The 21,281-nt window shown below is 38.4% G+C and overlaps 1 protein-coding gene across 2 annotated transcripts; it reads right to left on the reverse strand.

Moving 5' to 3' along the window:
* Positions 1–17,063: 17,063 nt before the first annotated feature.
* LOC113053955 (coiled-coil domain-containing protein 106-like) lies at positions 17,064–20,826 on the reverse strand. Of its 2 annotated transcripts, XM_026219123.1 has the most exons (6): positions 20,655–20,826; positions 20,258–20,326; positions 19,220–19,255; positions 18,153–18,293; positions 17,552–17,758; positions 17,064–17,450 (listed from the first exon to the last, which is right to left on the reverse strand). In XM_026219123.1, exons 1-6 carry the CDS (start codon positions 20,785–20,787, stop codon positions 17,140–17,142), a joined length of 897 nt encoding a protein of 298 aa, XP_026074908.1. In that variant the 5' UTR covers positions 20,788–20,826; the 3' UTR covers positions 17,064–17,139. The 2 variants fall into 2 exon arrangements, with proteins under 2 accessions (XP_026074908.1, XP_026074909.1); XM_026219124.1 differs by lacking the exon at positions 18,153–18,293.
* Positions 20,827–21,281: the final 455 nt, after the last annotated feature.

Raw genomic sequence — 21,281 nt, forward strand, 5'->3', positions numbered from 1 at the left:
TCGTTCAGTGTTGTTTGTTGTTATGAGTGAGTGAATAAATGTGACCCTGCAGCACAGAAGCAGTCATCAGTAGCACAGGTTTATTTGTAATAGCCAACAATACATTGTATGGATCAAAATTATAGATTTTTCTTTTCTGCCAAAAATCATTAGGATATTAAGTAAAAATCATGTTCCATGAATATATTTTGTACATTTCCTACCATTAATGTATCAAATCTTAATTTTTGATTAATAACATACTTTGGACTTTTTTTCGCAACATTTAGTTCTTCTTCAGGAAATCGAGCTGCTTCAAGCGCTTTGGGGAAACTCCTTTGGCAAGATAAACTCTCAATATTGTGTGCAATCTGTTCTATGGAAGGGCGTGACGTCACGGGTGGGGTGACGTAGCTTCGCGTCTTTCAGCAAGCGCTCTGTGTGTGCATGTCTAAAGTTGAATTTGAAGAGTTTGTGTCAGTCAGTTGTGTGTCTGTTTATTACGACACAGAGACACTGAAGGGTTGTATTCAAGTCTAAATAAGCACAGAGTGGTTGAGAGAATGTGTGTAAGTGTGTGTGACTATATTGAGGACTGAAATTTGCTAAATCTTGGTAAATTGAGGTCAGAATAGTGGTCCTGACTTTATTTTGCTCAATATCACCTCAGAGGACGGTTTTCCTTATTCAGGGTTCAGATTTGTTGATTGGAGTTGCAGACATCCCAACCTGCAAAAAGTCACTTCAGGGAGGTATCCCGAAGACCCCCAAGGAACTACATCTCAGCTGTAGTCACCTTCTCAGTGAGACTGAATGGGAGAACTGAGATATATTGGAGCGGCCTTCCCTGCGCTTAGCCTCCCTAACATGTTGTGGTCCCTAAAAGATATAGCATATGAAATTTTATTACTATAAGCTATAGGCCTATGTAATTATTTGTTAATTATGTTTAAATATGTAGATTACTTTTACTATTTATATAATCTGCTTATACAATTTATGTAAACTGCTTTTATTTATTTTCCATTGCAACTTTAAAAAAGTCTAAAGAGTTTTTTTTTTTTGTTTTCATGTAGCCTTGGCAACTAGCCTGAATAATATGCAGATGAAATGAAACTTGTCAACTCACCTCAACATGTCTTTTGCAATCATATAACCCACCATGGGCAATGCTTGAGCAAAACTGTAATTATGTTTTACATCTATAAGACAGGGGTACTTTTTTTTTTTTGTGGCACTCTCCCTCTGCCATGGTGCTCTTGTTTCTAGACAGACATAACTGATTAATTTTGTTCGGGAGAAGAGATAAAAGCCCGCCCACACTGTCAATTGATTGGTTGATTTGCAGAAACAGGCCAATGAGGATGCTCTCTGATATGCACTTCGCACACACGCACATTAGCACACACACGCAAGGTCTCTCGCACCCTCTCCCTCTCTCTGCTGTTCGCGCACTACACGGTTTGAAACACAATATCTGTTTCGCATGCGCACTTTTGCTCGCTCGGTCTAGATTCCGGGAGATTTTAACTAATTTGCGGGTCTCAGGGAGCCACTTTCAAAATGCGGGAGACTCCCGCAACTTCCGGGAGACTTGGGATGTCTGGAGTTGATTGGAGCTGAGTGGGATATTTTCATGCTTTTTGGACCATCAAAAGCTGGAGGATGTTGATTTGCATTGTTTATGCTGGAGGCCTGAAATCTTAAATTCTGCTCTAATGATGAACTAAAATCAGATGCACCTTGAATGACCTAAGGATGTGTATCAATTATTCCTTATTATTCCTTGCAGGAACACAAGCCGATTTGGATGCGGTCAGAAGATTTCTGCACTGGACGCACGGGGGAAAGCGACTTTAAATTACTGATTTCAAAGTGATTTATGGCAAAGCAGTTTAATATGTTGTCTGATATATTGTATACCTCAACAGTACACTCGTAAGAAAAATGGTTCTAAATAATACCAAAAAATGAGTTCTTCAGCTCGTAACAATATGAACTAATATGACAGGAACCACTTTGGCAAGTTTACTTGAGTTTATTGAACACAATTTATCTTTGGCTGTATGATTCCTTATGGTTCTTGCTCCCAGAATAATTGAACATACAAGAGCTTTATTATTAACCCCCCGGAACCAAGAGTTTAGGAATACATAACAATTATGGCTTTTAATAAAGTCTTTCAAGCAAACAGTGATAATCATGTAGATGTGGCAGTGGTACGTCTATCCTGTAGCCTGGTTATGAAGACGGGAGTCTCTCAACAGTGAGCTACATGCCAGCTAAGATTTTGGAAGCTTTAGTGATCTGAAACAAAGAAGACTACAGCCAGAAGGTGCGCAGTAATGTGCTCATGCTTATAATGGGGAGGAAGGGAGGGTTGTGAGCCATTGAACATACTTACCGAGCAGTAGTGGCACATGGGCTGGGCGATATGGAGCAAAAAATATATCTCAATATATTTTGCTATATCTCGATATACAATATATATCTCAATATCTTTACATGAAAAATAACCCCCCAAAAACTACTGTAAAAAGAAATATGTCAAATATTACATGTTTAAGGCCCTATGAATTTTTTTTTCTTCACCATATGTTTTATTGTTTTCTAATTCTGTGATTAAGCAAGTGTAATTATTTAAATGCATAAAAACAACAATTCCTAAAATAGCCTTATGTGAAATGTTTTTTCCCCCTCGGAAATTATGTGTATTCACATTTTTTTGGTTATCAAATTGAGGCATAAAACATTCATTTAATTTATCTTTTAATTATTGAAAATTAAGCAAACTTTATTTTTTGGTAAACAAAGGGGATTTACTATTAAAAATAATACAGGGAAGAAATGTTGTGTGATTTTTCCTTATATTTCGTTTGATTTTAATAGTAGTAGTAGTAGGCTTTCTACATTCTGCTGAACAATAGGCTAGTAATAGATTTCTGGCAAATACTTTTATTTTGACGGGTTTACCTTTACAGTTCTGTGTATGTGATACTTCAGTCTATGATGTGATATGACGCTAGTTTTACTGAAATCAAACTGTCAGATGCTCATGAAGTGACTCTCAGTGCAGTTCTGGAGATGTTGATCATGTGTTCACGTCTTTATTTATTGAGAGGACAGAAGCTGAAATCACCGGAGCATTACGTGCGCTTCCTGGTGTGTAATAAAACGAAGAAGCGATTCTGCACCATTCATTAACACAGAAACGCAGAACATGCAGGATTCATATTTAAATAGACTTTTCTGGCTTAATATTTGTAGATATTAGTCCATATCGCGATTTGATGTGAGTGCAATGACCTACTTTTGATAATTAATTTAAAATTTGACAAATTACGTGAAGTTCCATGTTAAACTGTAAATGACTATATATATATATATATATATATATATATATATATATATATATATATATATATATATATATATATATATGTCCCGTGTCTAAAAAGAGAGTGGTAGTGATCGGAGCAATTTGACAGCTGACCGCATCAGCTGTTTACAGCCTTGCCTCCATGGCCTGACTGAACTAACACTGCCCTCAATCAGAACCTTTCTTGGTACTATTAAGCATTTACTATTTGGCAGTCCTTCTCTGCAGCTGATGAGGATGTAGCCACCGTGTGTGCCAGGGTGTGCCTGTGCCACCCACAGTGGCAGCTGGCACACCTAAAAATAGATGCAGAATTATTTTTTATAGTCTCAATAAAAAATGTTTACTAAACTTGGGATATTGTTGTTTACTTAGAAAATATATATATTTTTAAATCAACCCTTTCACACGCAAATTACAAATATTTGAACAGACCCCTTGTTTCCATGGCGACGCGTCATGATTGTCATGTGACACACCGCAGCAACTAATGGATGTATCAGTATTTTTTTTTTTCTTTTTTTTTCTTTTCTTTTTTTATTAAAATATATACACAAACTTGCTTACCATGTCAGCTATCTGACATTCAGATTCTTCATTTAAAAACCTTTCTAAATTATCTTGATCTATAACGAGATGAGCACTGCAGTTCAGAGTCCTGTCAACCGGAATAAATAAATAAAACTTGAATAAAACACGTCTGCAAATTACACTTGATTAAATAGTTTTTGCTGCTTCCATAGACATCAGTGTGTATTTTACAAACTATATGTATTGTTTTACTTGTGATTATGTATATTTAAATGTATGAAACCTAAAATAAACATTATGTGGTTGAAAACACAGCATTTTAATTGTGATATATGACAAGCGCTGAGCGCGTCCGTCTCTGGCTCAGTGCAGCCAACGCGCGGAAAGCTGTTTGAATCTGGCAGTTCTGCGACGTCACTGAACATTCTAAATCATACTCTCAGAGGCACAGAAATAAGAATCCAATATATGGTGCAATAATGCTAAATATTGTAAAATGTAATTTACATTTTAAATTATTTTTGTTAAAATATATCTGCCGACATTTGGACTGCCAACCAATCAGCAAACAGCAGCTGACTGTGACCCCAGCAGTCAATGATATAAACAGATAATTTTTGATTGCACATTGCTAGCTAGCAATATTTCGCAGAGCTCCTTTCTTAATTTTTTTTAGCAAAAAACCTCGGCTTGATGGACAGCCGGACACAACGCCTAACGTTACACCTGATGAGGATATTTCTCTCTCCCCGGGCCCAACATCAACAGACAGTGTTACCAGATTGGAAATGTCCAAGTATCGTACCAGAAGTTCAAAATTATCGTATTTGGAAGAAAATTATTATATTTAACAATTAACTACATATTGACACGACCTGCAAATTACCACTAGGAGTATGGTTGGACGGAAGCAGTGCGATAAAAATACTATCCCATAATTTTGCCAAAGTAATCTGACAATAAATGTGGCACACCCAGATTTTCATATGCACACCCAGAGTCTCTTTTCTGGCTACGCTACTGGTCCGTCTGAAAAAAAAATACATAATTAGGTTAAAAGTCAAGAGATATGTTTCTAGTAACAGTCATGTTCATTGCTATTTTTAAGCATTCTTAAATCAAATGTGACGAGCATCCCGATTCCACATCAGCGTCGCCTTGTTAATTCACGAGGAGCACCAGCTCGAAGCTCATCAAAGTCTGATCACCCGCACCTGCCTCTCATTAGCCGGGCCTCATGTAAACAGCGTGCACTCAGGAAAAGGGTGGGAAGCCTCTCCACGAGCACCCCCACTGATACTTCTCTCTCACATCTCTTCCAGAAAGCAGCCTGTGACCGGAAGACACTGCTATGAGCACTCCATGGATTCACCTGCACCTGGACTCCAGTGAGAGCACCAACGCATGCCGAATCACCACCATCACCCCCGTATCCCCACACTTTATAATAAAATACACTCTCTGTGGCTTTGCACTTGAGTTTGCTCTTGCGTGTTCCTTCCACCCCGCCACACTGGTGGAGAATGCAGGCACAACTGTGGAAGGAATACGAACTTGCGATCTCCCAGCAACTCGCACTCCTTTTTGTTTTATTCTTATGTTTTCTCTGCCAGGCGACTGCTTCTCCCTGAACCTCCAGGATGGAAGAAATCCTCCAACGACTAACGGAGGTCAGCATCCGCCAGCAACAGATCACAGAACACTTAGCCGCTCTAGTGGACCAGACCAATCGGGAACTCGGCGAGCTGCGGGTGGCACCCAGTCGACGCATTCAACTGCCCGACCCGCGAGGCAATTGTTAGGGTAGTTTGTTATTGCTGTGTTTGTGTTTTCTTCATTTTAAATGTTTTGTACATATTTTGGAACTATTTAGTAACTTTATATATAGATAAATGGTTAACATGTTTATTTTTACGTTTCTCTTTTTTTATTTGTATTTTTTTGACCCCTTAACAGATCTTGTATCAATTAAGTAACTTTAGATTTGATAAAAAGGGGCAGTTCTTTTAAAATAACTAATTACATCAACTAAAACAAACTTGTTACTTGAGTAAAGCATGAACTGTAAGAATTGGGTTTATTCTTGTAATGTTTTGTTAAAAAGGGAAGGTTCTTTTAAAATAAATATTTACATCAACTAAAACAAACTTGTTACAAACTAAAAATGTTATTTTTTATCTGAAATGCTTTTTTTTTCTTAAGAATTATTCTCACGTCTGTTAATATAGTATAAAATTACAGATTTTTGGCCATTGTTATTTTGTACATTTTTATTTATTTTTTATTTACAATCTTATGTTGGCCTATATTTAGGATATATATATTTTTTTTTAAACCACACAATAGATCTTGTATCCGTTTAGTGACTTTAGATTTGAGGAAAACAGGGCAGGTCTTAAAAAAGATCTACTTTTGTCACTATAATATTTACAGCATTAGCTATCTACTCATTTTAGAGAATTTTATTACAAACTCATCCATGTCCAGTTCATGTGTTATTGCTTTTTCATGAGCTAAAAGCACAAGTTTTTTTTTTCTTCTCTTGAGGCATTGTTCGGCAAAATGGTATCAAAATTCTTGTCAGAGTAGAAAATAAGTTCTGACATGAAGCAGTAGAGACACCCATTACCATAGCAGATACATACAATTTATGAAGACCTGAAAAATGCATCTTTGTATTCCTCCAAGAGTTTGCAAACAGCTGAACATTCAGCATCAGATAAAAGTTTTTTGGACACCATTGGTCTGGCAACAAGAATTTTATTCTGGAGTTCAGTTTTTGCAACCCCTGCAAGACTACAGAGAGGTTCAAGCAACTGGTTGTCAAGAAATTTGTTTGATTTTGGCATTAAACCTGAGAGGGCTTGCATCAGCTGTAAATTATTTGTGGAAAACCTGTTTTCTATCTCTGATACAGCTGTATCTAGTATGTTCAACATCTGTTGTCTTAGAGCTGCAGTGGCACATTCAGAACCTGACTGCCCTTCTTGCCCTAAAGGTGAAAAAATGACAGAGTCACCATAGGAGGGATTCACAGTCCTTAGACGTTTTAGTGAGGGCTCAACAGTAGACATGTCAGCGCAGTACTGCTGAAATTTAATGTCATTTTCTCTGAGATTTTTCTGTTCACCAAGACATCTCTGCACAACTTCAGCTGCACTGCACAAATCAACATGTTGAGACTGCATTAGCTGGCTTTAAAATGACAAGAAGATGTATGAGAAATTTGCCGATTTTAAAAAAATGGCATCACTTCAGTTGAGAGAGAAGCCCGGATGATTCTTTTGCAAGGTCAACTGATGCATTATCATCATTGGAAACCTTAAAAAATGACTTCCTCATTGTCCACCACACATTTTGTGACTTCATAATGACTTGTCCAGCGGATTTCCAACAGTCTTTTGAGATATGGGCAATCATATCTCTGAGAGACAAAATGACGCCTGAAAAAAGAGTGCAGGGAGTCAAAGAATCTTTTAGCACAAGGTTCACATTGAATCGCATGTATGACAGTGAGGTGAAGCTGGTGGTTATAGCATTGGATGTTGGTGATATGCCTGCTCAACCATGCTCCATCATAACAATGGCTCATTATATTATCAGCATTGTATCCTTATTCAGACAAGTGTTGTAATATTTCAGTAGTGATATAATCTGGATCAAGCTGCTGTAGTTCTAACAAGCCAATCAGATGTTCCATTGGCACACCACTGCACACAAAATGAATTATAATGGACAAATTTTCAGTGTTGCACCGATCCCTTGTGCCATCACTTTTCAAACAGAATGCAGCTAAATCAGCAGTGTCATATTTCTGTTTTATTTTTTTCAGAACTATGGATGCCAGAATTTCAATCACTTCATTCTGGATTGTTTTGGAAGTGAAGTTTGCATTTTGTGGGATATCTGATGTAATGTTAGCCAGGTATTTATCTTTTTCCAACGTGTATTTAAACAACTTGGCAAAGCTTGCAATGCAATCTTCCTCACTGTCACATGTTTCACAATCCCCGCATATTGGAAGCTCATTGACTGCTAAAAACTTCACAACACCTGCCATGCTTTTTATTTAATAGCGATTCTTTTCTATCTGTTGGGGGCTGAGCAAACATGCTACGGTCTCCCCTGACACCGATCGGCGGCAAAACTCTATCCATGAGGTCGAGGCTTGTAAATGAGCTTGGCTGCACGCATGTTTTTGAAGACCACAGTCATGTTCTATGGAATGATATTCCGGACATTATTCAAAAGGAATTGCAAGTTGTATTTACAATTGCGTTTTTTAATTTGTGGATGCATAAAATGTGATATAATCCAAACGCAAATGTAAATCACGCATTTTTTTGCCAAATTTAAAATGGAAATGCAAATTCCGTTTGCAATTGTGTATCCCATATCTTACGAGCTATGAGCCTGTCATATTTAAATAGCAACATTAATTACCACATTTGTCTTTTCACTCTCTCTGCACTGTGCATGTAAACTGCCAAAACTCAACTGGAATCGCAATTCCTTTTGCATTTGAATTTCCAACGTCTACACGGAAACCTATCAATCAAGTGACATGGGTGGGGCATTTTATTGGGCGTGTTTGCATTGGGAAGTGACGTCTATAAGTATGCCTACTTTCTTCAGCTTTACCAGAGTCATATGAAACGGAATTGTCTCCCCCTTCAGACTTTGACTCCACTGCTTCAGCTACGCCAGACTCAGCATCATTCCCGACCATTTCATCATGTACAACAGGTGGTTCTTCTACATCACTCTGCTCACTGACAGACAAAAGATCATCCGCCAGTACGACCGGCTTGCTATCACCATGTTCAGGCTCTTTTCTGAAGGAATCGAGTATCTCTTGGCAAATTGCTGACTCACCATAATTCATTTCATCCTCAGAACTAGATAAACTGTCTAACTGAGCAGCCTCGGTTCGTGATGCTTTTATGGATTCTCTTCTTGCTCGTTCAGCCCTTGTCACTGGTTTACGAGAGACTTTTTCTTTCTCAACCAAGTTACCAAACTGAACAAACTCTCCGATTGGGAGTAAATGATCTCTGTGCAACGTTCTCTCTCGCCCAAACCCATTTTCAGGTTTCACACGATATACCGGCAAATTGGGCAATTGTTCCACCACAAGGTGCGGAACAGAACACCACTTATCTTGAAGTTTGTGTTTCCCTTTGAGTCCCAACTTTATAACAAACACTCTGTCCCCTTTAACTAAACCCTGGTGACGGACTCTACGATCATAGTAAGTCTTGTTTTTCTGGTGGTTTTTTAATGCTGCAACGGAGGCAAGTTCATAGGCCTCCTGCAGATCAGCCTTCAACTGAACATACTGCGTGTGAGTAGTATTTTCCTTCCCATAGGGAAAAAGTCAAAAACAAACATCAATGGGCAATCTAGCTTCTCGCCCAAATAACAAAAAATAGGGAGAGTAACCCGTTGCCTCATTAAATGTGGAATTGTATGCTTGTACCAGTGAGCTAACATACTGGCTCCACCTTTGTCTCTTTGCTGACTCCAGAGTGCCCAGCATTGACAATAGCGTCCGGTTGAAGCGCTCCGGCTGTGGGACACCCTGAGCATGGTAGGGCGTGGTCCTGGATTTTCGGATGCCTAGTATTCGGAGAAACTCTTGGATCAGTCTGCACTCAAATCTCGCCGCTGGTCAAAGTGTACCCGTGCAGGAAGACCATAGTGTATGAAAAATGTCCAACTTTTTTTCAACTTTGCCACAGTTGTCGCTTTTTGATCCCTAGTGGGATACGCCTGAGCAAAACGAGTATAATGATTGGTAATTACCAACACATTTGCAAATCCCTTGCTGTCAGGCTCTAGGGATAAAAAGTTTATACAGACTAAATCAAAGGGGTTTCTACTGGTTAGCTGATTCAACGGTGCAGCCTTCTGTGGGATAGTCTTACGAGCAATGCAACTACCACAGTTTTTCATGTAGGATTCAATGTCACTATCCATTTTTGGCCAGTAAAACCTGTCCTTAATCAATTCCTTGGTCTTGTCAATACCTAAATGACCTGACTTATCATGAAGAGACCTTAGAACTCGTAGGCGATACACTTCAGGCAAGACTAACTGTGTACGTTCTTCACCATTATCTGTCTGTGTCATGCGATACAAAACATCTTTCACAATACTTAATTTTTGTCTCTGTAGATGCAGTATGGTAACAGCTGGGTTATCTCCTTTCCCAGTAGACATTACATTACCGGTGTCTAGTTCCTTCTTCACAACTCCAATTACACAATCAGTGTCCTGAGCCTCCTTTAAGTCATCTAAAGATAAAAGTTCCAAGGACTCTCCACCTAACTGCACCGGACAAATGAATGCCGCAGGGAGACCATCAGGATGAACTCCTAACTGATCAACAAACCTGTGAGGAATACTGGAAGGGACATCAACTTGAGCGAGTTTGCATACAGCTTTGACACCAGATGGCGGGATCTCAGCTCATTTAATGGGAGCTAGGTCATCATGCGGATTGCGGGACAATAGATCAGCATCAGTATTAATGCGAGCTGGCTTATACTGAATGGTAAACTCATAGGTGGCAAGAGCAGCCAACCATCAGTGTCCAGTGGCGTTCAGTTTAGCACTGCTCAGCACGTAAGTGAGAGGATTATTGTCGGTACGGATGGTAAACCTTGCCCCATACAAATAATCATGAAATGTATCGACCACAGCCCATTTAAGGGCAAGGAATTCAAGCTGATGGATGGTGTAGCGCTGTTCCGTTTCACTCAACTTACGGCTGGCGTATGCGACTGGGTGCAACCTGTCTGGGTTTTCTTGATTAAGGACTGCCCCAAGACCATTCATACTGACATCTACATGCAAGATGTATGGTCTGGACGGATCCGCAAAGGCCAAAACTGGTGCATGCGTCAATCGGCAAATAATTTCCCTAAACGCCTCAGTACATTCGGGAGTCCAGCGATCTCCAAAGGGTTCTGACTCTTTGAAGTACTCCTGAGTACTAGCAGTCTTAGGCTTTGTTTTTCCCTTTCCGGCAGGTGGAAACCCTTTCGTCAAATCAGTGAGCGGTCGTACTATACAGGAGTAACCCTTTATGAACCGGCGGTAATAACCGCAAAAGCCCAGAAAGGGCCGCAGCGATTTCAGATCATGTGGTTGCTTCCATTTTGCTACTGCCTCAATTTTTGCTCGGTCGGCCGCAATACCCTCTGCCGACACCATTTGACCAACATATTTAACCTCATGCTGGCAAAATTGACATTTGTCAATAGAGATTTTTAAACTGCATTCTTCCAACCGATCCAGAACTTTGAAAAGACGCTCCTGGTGTTGCTCTAAAGTTCGTCCAAAGACAATTATATATTCAAGATAGACGATGGCTTCGAAGAGGTGCATGTCCCCAACAGCCCACTCCATCAGCTGTTGGAATGTGGCTGGGGCTCCAGTTATTCCTTGGGGCATGCGCTCAAATTTGAAAAACCCCAAAGGGCAAATGAATGCGGTTTTCTCTTTATCCTCTTCGGCCATCTCTATCTGATAATAGCCATGTCTTCAACATACGCCGTTCACAGAAAGGGGTGTCATCTCTCAGCCGAATATGGTGTTTGACTCCTTTTGCTAACCCCACATCAATATCAAATAGGGAAAACACATTCACTCTTTCGATCCTTCCAGGTTTGAGGCACAGGTGAGTTACCAAAATCAACAATTCTGGATCGAGTATTTGATGGTTCTTTGTTACCTCCCATGCATCTCTCACCGTGTCTGTAGCATAAACTCTGGCTAACACAGTCCCATTTGGTATAAACTTTTCCTTAAAAGTGTCATTGTGCACCAAGACTCTGAGTTGGTTTTCCCCCATGGCTGAAAAGGGAACCACCACGAGAGGAACTAACACTCCTGCAGGAAGAACATCTTCAGGACCCTCTACAAGGTAAATATCTTTCTCCAGAGGAGACTGACAGTCAGTGTGACCCACCACACTTGTCTCAGTCTGAGGGGGGAGTGTAAGAGGACTATCACCACCCCACTTCACCTCACCCAAAGACTTTTCTTCAGGATCAGCAGTTTTACTGGAAGGGACTAACCCATCTGTTATCCACTGAGACTGTATCCTCATAACATTAGAAGTATTGGGCCCTAAGCTCCCAGTACAAATGTCAACTAATCTTTGGAAATAAACTGGCATTGGTCCCCATAATCACTTGTGTTTGCTCAGGCCCAACTGGATCCGGACACACCAATGCAAGTACTGAAATTACCTCGGATGAACCCATCAGGGCCTATGGGAATTCCATGTCTACCACAATATACCCTCGGTAAGGATAGCTGGATGAACTCAAACCCCATATAGCTAAACAATCAAAGTGGTTTAAGGGTACTTGAGGTGGATGATGTAAATACCACTTCTCAAAGACAATGGTCACCTGTGACCCACTATCTAATAAAGCTAAACAAGGCTGTCCATTAACCTTGACCACGACTGTGGATGATGGCCCTACTAGACCAGCTGGTACAAGACTAGGCTCAGGAACCTCAATTAGGCTTTTCTTGGAGAAACAATCACTCTTCCCTACATCAGTATCTCTCTGCCCTGAAGCAGGTTTTTTCTCTTTAGATTTGTGAAGTAATTGTAATAGTTTCTGAATGACTAAACCAGAATTTGCAGAATGTTCGCATTTGCTGGCAATGTGGCCATCTCCTCCACAATTGTAACAGAAAAAGCCATCACTGCTTTTACCTGCTGATCTTATTGGAGCAACTGAACCACGGCTTAGCCGGAACTCTTGAGTATTCGGACTACTCGCCCCTAGACTAAGCACAGACAATTGTTTCTGTAGTTATTCTACTTGAGCTTTAAGGGCTATAACCTCTGCATTTAAAGGGTTGTCTGAGGGCCTTACCTCAATTTTGCTTTTAACATAATCCCTCTCTGAGGGCTGCGACAGATTTGTGCTGCCCAGTTGGAGTCTTAACTCTTTAACATCAACTTTAAAGTTGTCTCGATTTGACAGTGAGCCTCTCCCTCTGTCTTTTACTGGCTTATCTTTCACACTGACACCAAGCTTACATCTAGCCGCTTCGTTTTCTGAACATTGGTGACGTTGAATGTGCTCTTATTATGACTGTGAGTTTAAGGGGTGTGGTTCATTCATTATGCTGTTCAGGTGTTGCGAATTAATAAATGACTGCATGCCCCTGTGAGTGTGCACGCCAGTCAAACGAAACCCGATGGCTACGTGAGTTTATTCCTCCGTCATGTTTTAGTCGGCTTTCTACCCTTTGTTACGATGGCAGCTTCAACAGGTTATGGGCCCAGAAAGGAAATTGGACGCCGGTGGAACCGTTTATGTTTTGACGGGGATGAGAAAAATTATGAATTGTGGGAAACTAAGTTTCTGGCGCACCTGCGTCTGCTCAGTTTGAAGAAAACCATACTGAGCGAACCACCTGATGAGGACGGTGACGGTGCAGAAGAAGACGCAAAGAAAAATGAGGACGCGTATGCAGAACTGGTTCAGCTGTTGGAAGATAAAAGCCTTTCCCTTGTGATGAGAGATGCAGCGGATGATGGAAGAAAGGCGCTGAAAATTCAGAGAGAACACTATGCTGGTAAAGGGAAACCACAAGTGATCAGCTTATACACAGAGCTTACGTCTCTCCAGAAAGCTGTCAATGAGAGCGTCACAGATTATGTCATTCGCGCAGAGACCGCTATTACAGCTTTGAGAAATGCGGAAGAGACTTTAAGTGATGGCTTGTTGATCGCAATGATTCTGAAGGGCCTACCGGACTCTTTTAAGCCATTTTCCATTCACATAACCCAAAGTGATGAAACGATAACTTTCACAGAGTTTAAAACAAAGCTGAGGAGTTTTGAGAGCACAGAAAAGTTTAGTGCTGCTTGCTCAGAGGATGACAGCGTGATGAAGGTGAAAGCAAGAGACAGGTGGAACATGAAACTGACCTGTTTTAACTGCGGACAGAAGGGACATAAGGCTCTGGAGTGCACTTCTGCTACGAGCGAGCATAGAGAACAGCGACAGTGGTGTCATCTTTGCAAGAGTTCCACGCATAAGGATGTGAACTGCAGATGGAGAAAGCGGGACAACGTGAAGTGGGTGGTGGATGAGGAGGACCACACCTTTGCCTTTAAGGTGGGCCAAGTGGATGCCGTTCCGGTCAGCGGAGTGAAGGAAAAAGGCCTCATGGTTGATACAGGAGCCACGTCGCATATTATCCGGGACATCACACACTTCAAGGACTTTGACAAAAGTTTTGAGCCACACAAGCACATCCTAGAGCTGGCTGATGGAGAGAAGACCAGCGGTATCACCTTGAGGAAAGGTACAGCCAAAGTTCGAGTGGTGGAAACGATGCTGATGGGGGCGCTGTACGTCCCATCTTTTCCACAGGACATCTTCTCAGTCAAGGCAGCGACGTCCCAGGGAGCGACGGTCATTTTCAAAGAAGGTCAGAACAGACTTGTTCATAAGAACGGTGTAACATTTAACATCCAGGTGTATGATAGACTGTTCTATTTAAGCACTGTTACAGATTATGTTGATCAATGTCATGGATGTTATGATATCCACACATGGCATGAAATTCTCGGTCACTGTAATTATGAGGATGTGTTGAAGCTGGAAAATGTTACAAAAGGGATGAAAATCAAAGGTAGAACTGAAATGTCTAATCTAAAATGTGAAGTGTGCACACAGGGTAAATTTGTCCAGAGCAGGAATAGGGAGGCAGATGAAAAAGCAAAAATTCCCCTTGGACTTGTGCACACAGATTTAGCTGGACCTATGGAGCCGATAGCAAAAGATGGTTTCAGATATATCTTGGCATTTACTGATGACTATTCAGGTGCAATATTTACATATTCTTTGAGAGCAAAGAGTGATACAGTCAAAGGAACAGAGAAGTTCATTGCTGATGTTTCACCCTATGGCAGAATTAAATGTATGAGATCTGATAATGGCACCGAGTTTACATCCAGGGAATTTCAGTCCCTGCTCAGTAAAAATGCAATTAGACACGAAACCTCAGCCCCATATTCACCCCATCAGAATGGGACTGCTGAGAGAAGCTGGAGAACTTTGCTTGACATGGCAAGGTGTATGTTAATCGAGAGTAGCTTACCAAAAATGTTATGGACGTATGCAATCCAGACTGCAGCTGCTATTTGCAACAGATGTTATAACAGACGTGTAGGACAGACCCCATATTATATGCTGACTGGAAAGAAGCCTGATCTTTCAAGAATGAAAATATTTGGGTCAAAGTGTTATGCATACAAACAGAACAAGAAAAAGTTAGACTCTCGATGTGAAAAAGGCATTTTCATTGCTTATGACAAGAATAGCCCTGCATATCTAGTTTTCTATCCAGATTCAGGAAAAGTGAACAAAAGCAGGTTGGTGGAATTTCTCACAAAGAGTGGGACAGAATGCCACACTCAGACAGATCAGTCAATGTGTTGAAGATGATGTGCGTAGGGAGAGCGCTGAAACTCACCTACCAAAACCTGAGATAATAGAATTAATAAATTCCCAGGACATAAGATCTGAAACGTGTGACCCAAGCCTCAATACAGGTGAAAGGGAAAGCGTTGAGAGCAGGCGTTATCCACAGAGAAAGAATAAAATGTGATGATGACCATGCACTAACCAGTATTGATTATTGGGTAACACTTTACAATAAGGGTACATGATTAATGATGTACTAATATCTGAATTAATAGTTTATTAATCATGAACTAATTAATGGACCAATAAGGAATTAATGATGGACTAACCTTAGCTACGCCTGGAATCATGAGGATTCATGTGTTAACTACAGCCACCTTAACTACACGTTAACACACGTTTGTTAGTTAACATGTTAATTAACAACGAATGATCAGCTTCATCAAGTTGACTCTTTAAGAAGAAAGAAGAACAGCAGACATCGCTCAGAACTGTATCAACTTGATCAGCACTAATCTTGCACTGTTTTATTGCATTTCACACATACACCACGCTTCAGTATTACTCCTGACTTGTACACGTGACTGGTGCAGACAATTTTTAAGCATTTCAAAATGTACTTTTCACTATCCCTGGTTAACAACTTACCAGAAATGTTGTTCTTGACGACAGCTCTGATTATATTTATTTCCAGGAAGAATGTTGTTTCGTAAATGTGGAGTGTATTAAGGTGATGTGCTTCAGTTGGATTATTGCATTTCATTATCATTTACTGTACATCGTTCCCACATCATGGATAACTTCGTGAAAATTAATTTGGTAACAAATAAACCAAAATTCATTTTGTTTCAAGTGATTTTCCTTTATGTTACTCTGTTTCATCCAACCTCAAAGAATACATACCTCCATTCACTTATTTAAATAGCCTGGAAACTATACTGCATATGTAACTGATCACTTAATTTATGACTTATGTTGAGATGCCTCGACAAATCATGAACTCATGCTAGTTAATGACTAGTTAATAATGAGTTAACCATCATGTGCCCCTTCAAGTAAAGTCATGACATAAAGATGCCTCAACAAATCATGAACTCATGCTAGTTAATGACTAGTTAATAATGAGTTAACCATCATGTGCCCCTTCAAGTAAAGTCATGACATAAAGATGCCTCAACAAATCATGAACTCATGCTAGTTAATGACCAGTTAATAATGAGTTAACCATAATGTGCCCCTTCAAGTAAAGTCGTGACATAAAGATGCCTCAACAAATCATGAACTCACGTTAGTTAATGACTAGTTAATGAGTTTGATGTTACAGATTATAAAGAAGTTTCCCCTTAAGTATTAAAGACTAAAGTTTGGAATCTTATTTAGCCTAGTACAACTACTAAAGATGAGTTAAAATGTTAAACAGAAGTACAAATCAACCATTATATAAGTACTAGATTTATTAAAGAAAAAACAAGCACTGTAAAAGTAGCTCAAGAGTAAAGCACAACAAATAAAAATCAAATAAATTAAAATAAAACCTGAAAATAAACATTTCCAAATATCAATGCCCTTATAAAATTTACTATTAACCTAAAACAAATGCCTACATAAACACTGTTGTTCAATTTGCAGTGAACCCATGTAACATATGCATAAAAATGTGCAAACACACGTTTTATAATAAAAATTAATATATGAACATTATAACATTGTCAGGATTAAATGATTTAAACAAATTCCTAACACAAGAACAACCCCCTAACAACTATAATGTGTGCTTATCGTTCATTTTTTATTTATGTCAAGCAGGTCATTTGCCTCTTTCATTTGTTTAATCACATCCTCATTGGCCTTTTCTTTACAAAGACAAAGACAGCTTTCGGCAAATTTCAGGATGCTATCTCCCTTTTTAAACATCTGCCTTAGCTTGCGGAATGATTCTGGATTAGCTGCTGCTAACTCTGCAATTGGAGCCTGGATGACTATTGTGTTCCTGTCAACGTTTAGTCTGTTGTAGGCCTCTGCCTTACTCAGGCCCTGTTTTACAAGGTTTAATACCTTGTAGTACCTCTTCAGCGATTCTTCTGGGGTATGCACTGAAAAAATAAAATAAACTTTTATAAGATGGGTGACTATGAAATTACTTATCCTAAGCAAAGGAAAAATTGTATAAAGTATCATTATTAAAATGACATACCTCTTTTGGAATAGTCAGAAGTCAATTTCTTTGATTTCTTATGTCTTTTCGCTCTGTGTTTCTCCTTAACCTTTCTTTTTTTGTGTTTTGGGGGCTCAGAATCAGAGGACTCGGAAGTTGAAAAATTTGAAGATTCAGAAGTACTGCTCTTTCTTGTAGTTGCAGTCTGTGTAGGTACCCCTTCTGAGGGACCCTTCTGAATTAAAGCTGTGACAGACAATAATAAATTAACTGAGAACAAAGTAAACTTAAACAAAATATGGATAAAACTGCAAATGTTCCAAAATGTACAAGCACAAAATTATGGACAAATATAATTCAACAGCACTGAAAGTGATTGCATACATTGGGCTCTCCCAGACTAATTTTTTTTTTAGTTGACAATAAACTGATTAAACTGATGATTATACAGTCTATAGAGGACCAGGAAGTTCTCGGATTACATCCAAAATATCTTAATTTGTGTCTAAAGATGAACAGAGGTCTTACGGGTTTAGAACGACATAAGGGTCATTAATGACAGAATTTTCATTTTTGGGTGAACTAATTCTTTAAGTTGCTTCATGTAGGGTACAATGTGACTGGCTGGAGGGTAACTTACCATCTTCAAGTCTTGCACGAAGATAATTTCTCTCCTCTGTCAGAGAGTTAACCTTATCCTCCAGGTGAAGGATTTTCTGTTTTTGAACTTCTATTGTTTGCTTTGCATTTTGGAATTGTATTTGTATGGTGGGTGCAACTTCTAAAAGTAAAGAAAATGACAAGAATTTTTAAACATTCATAAAAATGTTGGCATAAAAGAATAAATAAATACTTTTATGAAAGAGTTATTGTACATTGTAAAATTGCACAATAAAAATAAAAATAAATAAAAAACTATTAAAAGTGCACTGAGCACTTCTGCAAGCAGCGTTTTTTTTTCTGTTAACACACTATGAGTAAAGCTAGTAAAGACACAATGTGTAACATTTTTGCAATAAAATATCCAAAAACCACTTGCATAGTATTATATATTTTGTACAGCTGTGTACTTGTGTTATTTCAAACATTCTCAAAGATTTGTAAATATTTTGGGTTTAAGAAATGACTCATCCCTGGCCATAGTTGCCCAGCAATGATGCCATTTCTGCATGAATATGCTACACATAATTAACTAGACTGAGTAAAGGACTGAGCACGTGCATAGTTTCATGCTCAGTTATTGCATCATCAAGCTTTGCCTCTGTTATTGTTTGAAAATGTGATCTCTAGCGAAAAAAAATTCATATTGTGCCTTTAAAATGTACATAACAATGTTCTGTGAAAATATAAATAATCATTTAATCATATAATATAACAAAGTATTAATAGAATTGTTATTACTAAAACACCTTTCAAATTTTTGGAAAGATTAGTTATTTATGATTTTGAAAAATGTCTTCTGTTCACCAGGGCTGCATTTATCTGATCAAAAAAATTAAAATAAAATAAAAAAAAGTTCTCTATTTTAATGTATTATTCAAAGTACATGTAACGCAAGGTCATTTGCAATTTTAACTGACAAAAAGCTGTATAAAGTATAACTTTTTTATGCGGCTCATCCAAATCTAAAATTATTATAGTATTTTGAAACATGATGTGCATTGACCAGAGTAGCCTACTTGCACACTTGCTGTGCAGTGTGCATACCTGTTCTTGCATTTTCCTGAACAGCAGACACAGGGACTGTAAATGTAAAGAAAGGGCTGGTAAGTTCACATTCTAATGTGATAACAGTAATACTATAAAGTACTATTAGAATTTTATACAATTTTGTTTTTTTAATTGTACATAATACAATTTATTGGTGTAATTAAAAAGCAGAATTTTACTTCACTTGGAAAAAAAAATACTCCAGTGCCACATGATCTTTAAGGAATCATTACAATTTGATTTGATACGCAAGAGACATTTAAGATTATTATCAATGTTAAAAGTAATCGTGCTGCTTTACATTTTCTGTGGACAAACTGGAAATTATGTTTTACTTTTCAGGATTCTTTAATAAATAGAAAGTTCAGTGAGCATTTATTTGTATTTATTAAATATTTTCACTACATTAATTAAAGCATTTATCAAATTACCATTTTGAAATAATCTAAATGTCTTCACTCTGTCCTTTTTTTTTTTTACAATTAAAATCATTTCAAACATTTGTGGCAAGATTTGAAAAAGAGAGATCTATTATTGTGTTCACTAAAATGTTAAGGAGCAAAAACTGTTTTTAACAATGATAATAGTAAAAAGTAAACACTAAACAGTATGTTTCTTGAGCAGTGTGAAAATGAAACTCTTTTTAAACAACAACAGATTTATGAACTATTTTAATGACTAATGTTGCATTCTTAAATGCAAAAGAACTCAAATGCAGTTAGAATTTACAGTTAATCAAAATGCATAACTGTTACAGCTGACATGTAATGTGTCAGACTATGACCTACTGTACGTTTATGTAATTATATCAGAAATGTTGCAGATTCTATGTTAGAACTATCTCAAATTCATTCAAAATCGTTAATCCGATATCCAGATGAATCCAAAAGAATGGCATCTCTGCACTTACAAAAAACTGTATATAGTATAACTTGTGTGTGCCTCATCTAAAATAAAAGCCTATGAAAGGTTAATAAAAACTATTAAAGATTTGATACATTATAAACATAAAAAGATGTGCATTTATAAGCCTACTTTGTCTGCACACTTGCTGTGCAGTCTGCATACTGGATCCTGCATTTTCCTGAACAGCAGACACAGGGACTGTAAATGTAAAGAAAAGGCTGGTTAGTTCACATTCTAATGAGTCCAGTACTCAAGTTCAAGTCTTAACTCAATGAAGCGGTCATGGTGGTTAAAACTACACCGTTGATTAACAATTTTATTTATATTAGGCGTTACATATTTAATATAAGACCTCAGTGGGTATTTCCCAAAATATATCAATGGCTTCAACTAACGTTACTTGAATATTTTGCTTACATTTGAACGTAATTGGTATGTTACCAATTCAAAGACAGATTTTTCTAGTTTACTCTAACGTAATGTAACACTTTAGTCAATCGTTATCATTATCATTTTAAACACTTACCATCTGTAGCTGCACCATACTTTGGATTTATCTTAATTGGCCTCCCACGTCTAGTCGCCATTGTGCTCTCCTTGTCACGTTTGCGTTCGATTTTGGGCGCAACAACCACTTCTTCTTCTTCGTCATCTGCCATTGGAGCGATTTTCAAAATACAAGTATGTCCACCTTTAATACTAACATGCAATTCTGATGGGTCTTGCACTTCTTTGGAGTTGTCCCAGCATGTAAAGACTTCAAACGAAGGTACCACTCCAAAAGTTTTAATTTTATTCAAAATGTTTATTATGTTATGACTATGCTTCATGTTAACACCGAGCACTGAAATATTGGTCAATTTACTGGGACGGTCAGGTGATGAACGAAGAGACTCGAAAAACCAAAGACTCGAACGGTCCAAACTAATCAATTCTTTTTCTTGCTCGGAATGTTCAAACTGCATTGGTTAAGCTTATTGGTCCATCATGTCATCAACGAACGACTCGAAAATGATTGGAAACAGGCGAATTAATTACAGACAGTGCAGAATCTATTGAATGTTATGCATATGCGCGACTCAACGAGTCACTCCCAGAGACGACGCGTTCTTGCCGATTCACATCAAAGATTTGTTCAAAAATAACGAATTGT

This window comes from Carassius auratus, chromosome 35 (genome assembly GCF_003368295.1).
Source record: "Carassius auratus strain Wakin chromosome 35, ASM336829v1, whole genome shotgun sequence".
Classification (NCBI taxonomy): domain Eukaryota; kingdom Metazoa; phylum Chordata; class Actinopteri; order Cypriniformes; family Cyprinidae; genus Carassius; species Carassius auratus.